This window comes from Alligator sinensis, unplaced genomic scaffold (assembly GCF_000455745.1).
Source record: "Alligator sinensis unplaced genomic scaffold, ASM45574v1 scaffold633_1, whole genome shotgun sequence".
In the NCBI taxonomy this organism is placed as follows: domain Eukaryota; kingdom Metazoa; phylum Chordata; order Crocodylia; family Alligatoridae; genus Alligator; species Alligator sinensis.
The window spans coordinates 1,393,137-1,404,248 of NW_005842280.1; the positions used below are offsets into that span (position 1 = coordinate 1,393,137).

Genomic DNA, 11,112 nt, shown 5'->3' on the forward strand with positions numbered 1-11,112 from the left:
CCTGGCTCCAGACCATGCCATCACCGCCACAGGATCCCAGCCCCAAAGCAACTCCCTGCCCAGCTGTGCACCCTGCCAGTGCTGCGGGGGCCAATCTCCATGGAAACCCTGGCCCTGCACTGTCACATGGCCACCGCTGTTAGGATCTCCATGGAAACCAGCTGTAGTGATGCGGGCAGGCGCTGCTGGAAAATGGAGTCTGCCATGGGCCCAATCTGGCCCATGGGCTGGACTTTGCCTCTTCCTGCTCTCACTGCTGCTGTTGCTGCTGCTGCTAGGATTTCAGAGCTTCCCATCCCTCCTCTAGCTTCCAGTCCCTGCCCCACCGTTGGGAGCAGCATGACCCAGGGGACCCTACCCAACAGGGGGGATCCATGGCTACTCCGAAGTTGGACAGTCCTGAGTTACGGCATCTCTAGAACTGCACATGCAAATTTAGAGACAATTTTTAAATATCTGTTTCTTGGCGAGTTCTAAATTTAAAGTGAACATACTATTATTTTCAAGCGTTAGATGTTCTAAAGTGTCAGGAGGGCCACATTAAATATTTATGGGCTAAATTTAGTTACTATGTAACTTGATTTAACTGACAGGAAATACAGAAAGACTGATTTGTACCCAACATTTTTTTTAAGGGGCAAATCTATCTGGGTAAGGGAAAAAAGGATTTTTTAAATATGTTTTTATACTATTCACTCCACTGACACACTTTTTATCAAGAAGCTCTTTAAAATGTGTGCTATTTTTAAATGCAAATGTACTTAATTTACATAGTAGTCATGAATTATACTGCTATTAAAAGTGAACAAATTTCATGAACCAAATCACAAAAGAGCCTACAGTGAAAGGCATACCTATTACCAGGCTTTAGAGAGTTTTTAAATCTTATCCTTTCTAATACCTGTGATTATTACTTTAAAAGATAAAATGAATGGACTGTGCCATTTCCATCCATGTTCGTCTGATTCATCATTAGATAAAAGGTGCCTATTCATTTCTGTGTACATATCAATCTCCTGTCATTAGTGCTAGACACGCATCCCTTAGTAAACCACAATGATTCTGGCAGTTTACAAACAAGCTTGAAATTAACAACTGAAGGCGGATAACTTAATCCATAGCCAAGCATGCTCAATAGATGGAGATGAAAGGAGAGCTATTCTTTTTGCATGAAGTAACATCCTCCTTTAAGCAGAACTGCAAAGCCTGATTTACAAAGACCCCCAACCTATGGCCACACCCCAACGTATATGCAGCTACAGCTGCATATGTAAATGTTTCATTTTCATATGCAAATAAGCCAGCAGGCTTTTAACTGAACATTTTGAAATATCTGTTTGCATACAAAGTTATAACAAACAAGTTTATCAATGCCATTTTCCCCCATCAAAAATTTGAAAAAGATAATAAAACTAAAAAAAGTTAGTGATAAACTGAAAGAAAGAAAAAAAACCCAGAAATTTGAACAGCATTTTTAGTAAAAGTATTTGGTTTCAGTTTTCCAGGGTTTTTCCCCTTTGGTCACAAATTATAAGTGAAACATTTTTGTGAATTTTGTTTTGGTCAAAACAGTAATTTTCTCTTTGAAAAGACATTGAGAAGGACAGAAGTCTTTGCCCTCTGCAGGATGGCCCATGGGCCGGATCTGGCCTGCGGCAGGTCCCTCGGTTCCACCTGGCCTAGGCGTCATCCTAAGTTGGCATATCCTTCTACCCCTGGGCACACAATGAGGCTGGGGGGCTCTGCATTGAACTGCCTTTCTAGGCAGCCCAGGTGGCAACAGCTACTGGCCCCAGCCCCGCAGTACTGGCGGGAACCTGCATGCAACCCAGACCCACCCCATGCCTGCTGCAGACTCGGCTGCTCACATTGAACAGATGCAGCAACAGCAGTGCCGGCGGGGCAGAAGGGTCCTCAGCATGAAGGTAAAAGCGGCCCCTCCCCCTCAGCGCTGCCCAGTGGTTCCTGCAGCAGCCCCACACTGCTGGTGGAGGTGGGAAGGCATCACAGGGCGCATGGGCTCCAGGCTGTTGCAGGGCAAAGGCAGGTGCTGACTGGATTAGGGGGGTGTGCATGGGAGGGCTCCCATGCACACCTCACCATACCCACAAACCCTCTTGTCCCCTGCACACGTTTACACACCCCACAAACACCACACCAATCCACACCCCTCCCCACACCCCACCCCCAGACACCCTCCCACAGGCCTCTGGGGGGAGCCCTGCTCACTGCTACCCACCCACACCCCTCCCACACACACTCACAGCCATCCTCTCCCTCCACACACACCCCAGAAACACCCCACACACAAGGCCTCCATACCACCCACATCCACACATACCCCCACGCCCAACATATACCCACAGCTTCCCACAAGCCCCATACCCACCCACTCATACACCCCCCCTGCACCCCTCTACACTATTCAAGAGTAAGATTTCATTTGAGCTATTATGTAATCACCTCTATATACACAATGCAAACGCACACAAATCAGGACAAAAATATCTTTTTAAAAATAAAATTAAAATATGTTATTGTAGATGTTAGATTTTTAGTATATAATTTGGGGTTTTTTTCCCAGTTCCAAGATGGCAAACTCCCTTCCCAAAAGGAGTACTTTCAGAGCAAGGGCAGGGACTTCCTGTGACAAAGATCACGGGTTAGGGAGCGAGAATTCTGGTACCAAGATGGCAACCAGAGAGCAGGGCACTTGTCAAGGGATGGGGGTATCCTTGTGGCCTTTGACAGTTCACCAGAACTCACTAAGTTGGCCTCCAGCCAAAATAATTACTCACCCCTGTTCTACAGTAAAGACAGAATTTTGTTTTACTGCTGAGCTGTAAAGTGAGACAAGTCACTACATTACTTTGTATAAAACAGCCTGAATAGCAGGTACATAGCTAAATACATTATGGAGATGTAGCTCTGGCCTATGCAACTAACTAATTTTGTCTCTACTGAATGTGCTCAGAAGCAATACAGCAATGCACCAGAGATAGCAAACTCCATTTACATTCCACTGCAACTCAGGTTTCAACATGGACACACTGAAGTGCAGTGTAACCCCAGAAATTGTTGTTAATCAAAAATCACAATTAGAAACTGTTTGACACTGCGCACACTTTTGTCTAGGACTGACAGCACTATCCAGGACAGTAGAAACCTAAGTTTTAGGTTTGCCTTCCTCTGTGGATATTTGACCTCTAACCTCCTACATTACAAGACAACAATCTAACCATTAAAGGTTAGACAGGCAGGTTGGGCCAGCCTGGGCTCTCAGGGTTCCCCCCCCACCCTGCCTTGTTGAGGCTAGGCTACTGAATAGCCAAGAGGAACAGCATCCTGGGCAGTGGTGATACGTAGGGAATGCACGGAGGTGTACGTGCACCCCTTGAGAACACCAGTGCACCCCCTGACCGGCCATGCTCGCCGCTTAGGTGATGGACAGGGGGGGGCAGGCGGGAGTGCCGGTGCCCCCCCCCCTCCCCCACAAGCGCCGACTGACCGCTGCAGCCGCGCCCCGAAGCGCCCAGAATGGGCTGCAGCAATTGGCTGCAGGGTTCCCCCTGGGCAGCAAGATCAGCCGTGGGGGGATTCCCGCCCCCCAGTCAGCAGGATTAGCCGTAGGAGCACCCACCCAGTCGCCAAGACTGGTCGCAGGGGGGGCACGTGTCCCCCCCCCCGACTAAGGCAGCACCAGTTGCCTATGATCCTGGGGACAGGCAGGAGGGAGACTGACTGTGGCTTAAGGAAGCAGATGCTGCCCTAGTGCAGGTAGGGAGGAAGTAAGCCCTCATTTTCACTGTTTCTGTGCGTGTACTGAAGATTCACTAGGAAAACTGCATAAACAACATTGAGGGCAGAGAGCAGGCTTCTTCAAATGGTGCTGTGTCTACTTGAACCCCTTCCCCATGCTATTGGGATAGATGCCCAGACTGACCTATTTGGAAAGCCTCCTAGTGGCCATCCTCAGTACTTCTTGATGAAGAAGAGGCCTGCTGGAAAACATTACCTGGAATTTCTACCAGGAACCAGTGCATGTCTGGTTTGGAGAAGGGAAAAGAAAGCCTGGTGGGACTAGCAGTAACAGGCATCAAGGTCTTTGACTTTCCCAGGCATGTAAAATATTCAACATTCTGCTGCCCTGTTTTACTGGTGCATCTCACTCCACTGCCAAATCTCTCCTGAAATTATACTTCTACACTGACACATCCCACTTGCACAGCAGGCTAGAGTGGGCATATTATGGATCAGTGAGCCATTGGTTTCCAGGTCACCCTGTTCACCCAGCATCCCCTCCCCCTGACATCAATGCAACCCCACTGCCCCCCTTCTACAAAAAAAATAAAAATAAATAATAATAATTTTAAAAAAAAATCAATCTAGAACAGTGCCACAGCTAACAACAGCATGACTCCAGCCCTGCATCCAGCATTCCCTCTAAGCTGTGTGGCGTGCACAGCACGCAGACGTGCTCATGAAGCACTGCCAGGCACGCCTGTGCAGCTGCGCACACCACACAGCTTAGAGGGAACACTGCCTGCATCTGTATCTGACTTATTTAACGTAACTGTCATGGGGTAAAATGCATGAACAGCTTTGGGAACTAGGAGAACCCAGGGTCCCCCAACCTGCTACAGCAGGACCTCCTTGGGTAACAATCCTTTCACATTCCAAAATTTGACATCCCAGACCTGGGTTTTTCACACAAAGGTTTATTAAGACCCAATAATGAAGGTTTACTTATGCTTGTTAAATTCTCTTGGTGTTTGCAGAGTGTTTGGCTAGAAACAGACATTGCCAAAAGGAGCAATTCAGCTGTGCTGCAATGCGTCATGGCACAGCTGGTTCACTTCACTGGGCAAAACATAAGTCGCCCTTGTTCCACCCTTGAGGATATGGGATAAGGGGGGGGACCTTAGGGAGTTGGCTGGGTGAGAAAACACCCAAGCATTTTCTAGTTCCCCAAACCCATAGGTTTGGAGCAGCAGGAAATGCTGAGGTGCTCCCCAACCCAGCGTGGGTCTGAAGCAGCTGAGAAAGCTAGGATATCCCCCTCCCAGCGCTGCAAGGTAATAGACACCTGCCGCAATAAGGTGACAGAGTCTACTACTACCTTTTGTTGCACTGCTGATTTTCAGGTCATGTAGCACAACAAAGAGTAAGGACATCAGTTTGCTCCACATTTGTGCTTTTTAAGGCAGCACAAATGAAAAATCAGATATCCGTTTCCACCCTTTGCAGTCTTGGATAAGTCACTTTAACCAGTTTGTGGAAGTTACGCTTAACTCCTTTGAAAAATCAGACCACTCCTATTTAGGTGTCTAGCTTTAATCACACAGATTTTTAAAGTTTGGTATTTATCTTCATCTGCCTATCTATTATAAGGATTAATGGGCTTAATTTTTCCACATTACTTTGGACATGAAACTGCTGAGCGCTATCATCATTCCTGTAGAAACAGTATATTCTACAAACTGAAAAGTAGGAAGTGCTTTCAAATGCTGATTAGAGTTTACTTTTCCTTCCCTTCCCTTCTTACAAAAATTGAATATTCCCTTATCTTCAGGAGCGAGAATGAGTCTCTTTTACAGAGTAATAGTTCACTACCATGTTAAAAGAATCTGCAGGAGAAAGTTCATCTCAGCAGCAGCACAGACAGAAACTATGGGTTATCGCTCCTAAAAGAAAGCCCCACTTCAGTGACTGATTAAATGAATCAAGAACCATCATTCCCAGCAAATAAATGAGGGCAAACTTTAGTACATAATACAGATTTATTTCCGCTGTCAGTCGTTGTCGGAATAAGGAATACCACTACACACAGGGTAGAAAACCATTTTCTATTGACCAGACCTTTCCGATTACAAGATACATTTTCTAGTTTTATTAAAGTAATGGAAAAATCAATCATCAAAAATATTTATTACAGGTAGCTTGGCAGAGAGTATATTTTTGTACTTGTGTACCTTTCAACCCAGAGGATCCAAGGCTTTTCACAAACTATTCTCCACCTTGGCACAGAGCTCCACTCATATGCATGAGTTTGCAAGATCAGGGCCTGAATATATTTTACAATGAAGTGCTATCACTTCCTGAGTGGATTCACCAATGGACTGAAGCAGCATGCAGTGGCCATACATAGCAATTTTGGACAGATATGGCCCAATCTGATTCTTACTGAAGTCATTAGAAGCCTTTTCATGGATGTCAGTAAAGATAATGCCTCAAGAATATCAGACCTATTGTAATTAGAGCTATATTTAGGCAGGCAGAATTAAATAACCCAAACCTGGGCAAGATTCTAACAGGAGGGGTAGCACCAGCTGTTGCAAAAAGCATTGTGGGTTCTTGGTCCAACTCAGAGAAGCTAAGCAGCTTGAGCCTCCAAAGGAGCCACAATGGCTGAAGGCTTCATAGGAGGAACTCAGCACTCTTTGCTACTTACAAGTGGTCAGCACCTCAGGTTTAGGTCTCATCCACAGGCTGACACTTGTAACGGCCCCATGCCCAGTTTGATACTGGGCCACTGGACAATACTGACTTAAAAAGAAAGAGTGCTGCCTACGGTTGATAAAAGCCTACTTTCTGCCATGCTTGGATTTTTCCGTGGAGGCCGTCCTTCCAGGCACTGGCCAATACCATTCCAGCTTAGGTAAAATTTATAGCCATACAACATGGGCTGTACTAGTAAAGGCAAAGCCTTCTATGGCATGCTATTTTAATGGCTAATTCTTAGGCCTTTGGAGTTACAGGACATCAGCTGCCTCAGAGGAAACGAGCAAAAATAGCATAAATATGCAACTGTACAGTGAGAAAAACCAACCTTTGCATGAATCATCCTCAATGGGCTGTTTGAAAGCTGTTATGTCATTGAAAGTGCAAAGAAATAAAACCACTTTATCCTGCTCATTTCGAATAGGAGCAATTTTCACAAAGAACCAGACAGGTGTCCCTGGGGGAAAAAATATCAAAAAGTTGGTCAATGGCAGACAGAACATTAAATGCACTCTTTTAGATATTCAGATTTCAGGAAAAGCCATCATAACTACAAACATCCTATAGGAAAAATGAAGCATCTCTCAAAAGAATTAAAGTCTCAGCTCCTTTACTGATTAGCTGTATAATCTTGTGCGCGTCTCTCACTCCATCAGTGACTCATCTGCAAAATGGTTAAAGATTATTTTACCTACCTTTATAAAAATGCTTTGAGACCTACATATCCAAATTGAGTACAAAAGGTCAGTGCCTCAAAAACAGTCACACCTTCCTCCTGGCAGAGCCCAGGAAATGGACAACGGTGGTTATATTGCACTACCACACTTCCCAATATTGGGGGTGGGGAGGGAAGGGAAGGGAAGGTTCAGTTAGGTCCCTTGACAGCTGTTATGAAGCAGCAAAGCTTTAAAACCAGGTTGGCAGACAGACAGCACCTGAGCACAGAACTGCTCTCCCCAGGGGCCATGGAGAACAGTGAAGTTACGCCTATGAAAGAGTGATCAAATCGGGTCTGGGGACTGAGTGTGACAGTAGGTTACACTTTCATACCGCTTTACCTGTATAATTACATAAAGGGCTGAGGCGATAATGAACTTGCAAAATTAAAAGATCTGAAAATCAAAGATCTCTTTCCCATAAGAGATACCACATAGACAGCAACCAAACAAATTTCTAACTAAGCTCTGATTAAACAGATCACTTCAAGGAAAGAGAAAGTAATTCAGTCTCCACGTCCATTTAATCATTACTGTTTCTGCTGAGGCTGTCAAGAAGCTGTCAGTCACAATGATCGTACCCTTCTCCACTTGAAACAGAACTGTGATCATCAGGGATCCTGGTTTTCTCCAATTTAAAAAATCCCCAATTTTCAGTTTTAAAAAAAAGTAAACCCAAATCCATATTTTTCCATGATTTAAATGAAACACCACTAATATATAGATACATCTATATAATGGTGTTTCATTTTAATCATGGAAACATGTCGATTGGCGTTTAATTTTTTTAAATCAGAGAAAACTAGGATCCCTGGTGATTCATTTCACAGAAGCCACAACTGCCAAAACTTGGTGAATGGGGGACTTCAGTAGTCTGGAGGGCTCAGAAACAGGTAGTATGTTTCTGTATGTCATGCCTGTAGCTGTCTAAACCTACCATCTCATTTTTCAAAGTTCCAGCTTTCATTCAAAAAAAATCAGTCTCTGCTTGCTTTGGGTACATACTAAGATACAGAGAGGCAAGCCAAATGTAACCAGTGCACGTTTCTGCAGAAAGCTTGAAATTCTCTCAGAGGTCTGAAATGCCCTGTTCATCTCAGGCAGGTATTAAAAGCCCCTGTTGAAGATATTTTTTTTTTAAATAACACTGATTATTGTATAAAAGGGGGATAGGGAGAATCACAGCCCTGCACAGGTCACTGTAAACAAGCTGCATCTCTTGCTAGTGACACAGGCAAGTGTTATCTGGATTACAGGTAAACTTGCAGGGTTCACTACTGATAACAGAGTGAGACATGTCTACAGCCCAACCTTTTATTGCTTACGCTCCAAAGCACAAAAACAAACATTTTTCCCAAAGCCTGTTCAATGACAATACAACAGAGATTCTTACCCAGACTGCCTAGAGAGTTTTGAGGTGGTGGGAAGGGTGCAATGGCACTCAGACTACAGCAGATCTTGAATTTTCTGAGCTCTCCCAATTTCCTTCCATCCTATACCCTATATATTTATAGATGGCTTATTCTAATATTCTAATATTTTTCCCTGATAGGTTGCATTAACATTTCTTTTGTTTCACTGAAACTTTTCGGACTGGGCTGAACCAGATCTCTTGTGGACTTGTAAGGTGTCAATTAGTTGGGATTTATGTCCTCCGTAAGGTTGCCAACTGTCTACAAATTTATGGACAGCAAGTTTAAAAAAAAGGATAAAAATGTCTGTTAGTAAAGTCTGTAAATAAATATCAGCCCTCTGTAAAAACAATCAGACTTCATCTGCTTTGGAAAGCGCTCTCTCAGAAAGAAGCTGGACAGCTGGAACTTGAATGAAGCACAGACAAAACAGAGCAGAGCCACCTCCTGTGTGAGCAGGAGTGCAGCACCCTGTGAGAAGCCATTTCTCAGTGCTTTGTAGACCCCACCCCATATAGCCATGTGCTGCTTCTTCCCATCCTGTAACACTACTGAGTTATAGGTAGACTTCTTCTGAGGTCCGTGTTGGGATGGAAGGGAGCAGGGCCAGCAGAGGTAAGATTGAGGGGGCAGCATGGTACAAGGTGCAGTCAGAGGTGTTAGGGTAGGAGGTGTGTAGAGGACCCCTGTGGTGGGGGCAGCAGGGTGTAAAACCACTGATGCAGCCCCACAGGTTTGCCAACCCAAGAACATTTATTTTACTGCCAGTAAAAAGTTCATGGTCAATAAAAATGTTTGTCAGTGAAAAGTTCTCAGGTTGTCAGTACAAAAATTTCTTTGGTTGACAACCCTGATCCTTGGGAAAGAAGAAGGGAGGGTCTTCTATCACCTTCCTTCACCACTATGGAATTCTGCTTGCCACTGTCCTGTTTTTTCTTCATCTTACTTTATGGTCTTCACTGACAAGGCTGCTTTCTAAGAATCTTAAAAAAAACTATAACACTGTATCTATTACAGCAAAACAACATCTAATATATTTGGCTACATCAATCACTACTACCAACATTTTAAGATACAGTTATGATCCATTATATTGGGAATATTTAATTTAAGGTCTTCCTTAATAATGTCTCCTTTCAGGACTTGTGCTTTGTTTGTTTGGATCCCATTACTGGTTTACCTGGACATGGCCCTTTACTTTTCTGACCAAGCTGGTTGTCACATCTGCAGAGATTCATTCTATGGTCACTCTGAAATGGGCTTTGGGGCCTTCTCCATTAGCCACACTTCTGCAGCTTGGCCTAGGCCCCTTGAAAATGGCCAAAGCTGGCAACACTACTACCATTTTGGAAATGCCACAACAAACTACTCTTGATACTCAGTGCTACCAAAGGAACAAGCAAGAAACCTCAGGCAGATCACAAATGGTTTGCTGAAATAAGCAAAGGGGGATTTTTCCCTTCTGTCCTAATGTATGAAGGGTCTCAGCACACCATCCACCTTGCCCCCAATCTCGGCAAGGAGTAGTCTTCTGAGGCCACAGGAGATGAGAGCAGCTCAGAAGACCTTGGTCAGATTCCATAAAGGAAACTTAATTTTTAATATCTCTCATTGGAAGTGCCTGTAATATCCTGTCACAAACCCCAGATGAGCTTCCCTACCATATGTGCAGCAATCTCTATGAACGGCAGAGTAAACAGAAAGATGAAGATTCAGAGCACAAAGCAGGGTAATGCAATAGATGAGTACAGAATCCCTGATAGCCCATTGTGGAAGAGGCTGGAGCATGGAAATGTTGAGTTCCATTTTGAGACAGGAGCGAAATATTCTTCAGAAAGCCATCAACACCAACAACAAAAGAAAAAGAACCCAAACAATAACAAGAAATAAAAGCAGAATAACTGGCCCAGCAAAAATATTAAGTTAGTAACTAGCTTAGAAGCCTTAACTGCAGAGAAACCAAATTCCTTGGGTGAAATTATTATTCTCTGTACACTCTTCTTTCTTTCCTTTGATCATCTTTTAGCCACTTTAAGGATTAGCAAGGCCCTATCCTGGTCAGATACTCAGCTGAGCATGCAGCTCTCTTCCTTCTGCTCTGAGGTATGAGATGTCTGCATGCTGACCGAAAACACACATGTCCAGCCTTGGTCACATCCCACCCCACATCAACACCCTTAAATCCTGGTCCAGCTTTTCCTCCTACTTCTCCATGCAATTAGAGTAGCTACCCATAGCTAGCATCCCCTGGCTTTTTGACTAGTGTGTTCTTTCACACAGAAGCACCCCAAATATAACCCTGCAGCACAGCAGGGAATTCCCTTGGTGCTAGACTTTTATTAAAATTTAAGCTTTACAGGTTTTATGCTGAATTGCACAATTCTACCCCTCATTCCTAAAGCATCTATCCCTAACTATCTTGATGATGCATAAAGACAACTGAAAACAAGTGGCTAGAGAGACCCCTCCTGGTTTTAATTCCT

The 11,112-nt window shown here is 44.2% G+C and overlaps 1 protein-coding gene across 1 annotated transcript in view; it reads right to left on the reverse strand.

The window, feature by feature from the left end:
* The window catches only part of KCNH1 (potassium voltage-gated channel subfamily H member 1), a 342,230-nt gene that overhangs the window by 317,844 nt on the left and 13,274 nt on the right, over positions 1-11,112 (reverse strand). The window contains exon 4 of the mRNA XM_006027988.2: positions 6,830-6,958. Coding sequence (XP_006028050.1) covers positions 6,830-6,958 — 129 coding nt within the window. The remainder of the gene's footprint in view (positions 1-6,829; positions 6,959-11,112) is intronic.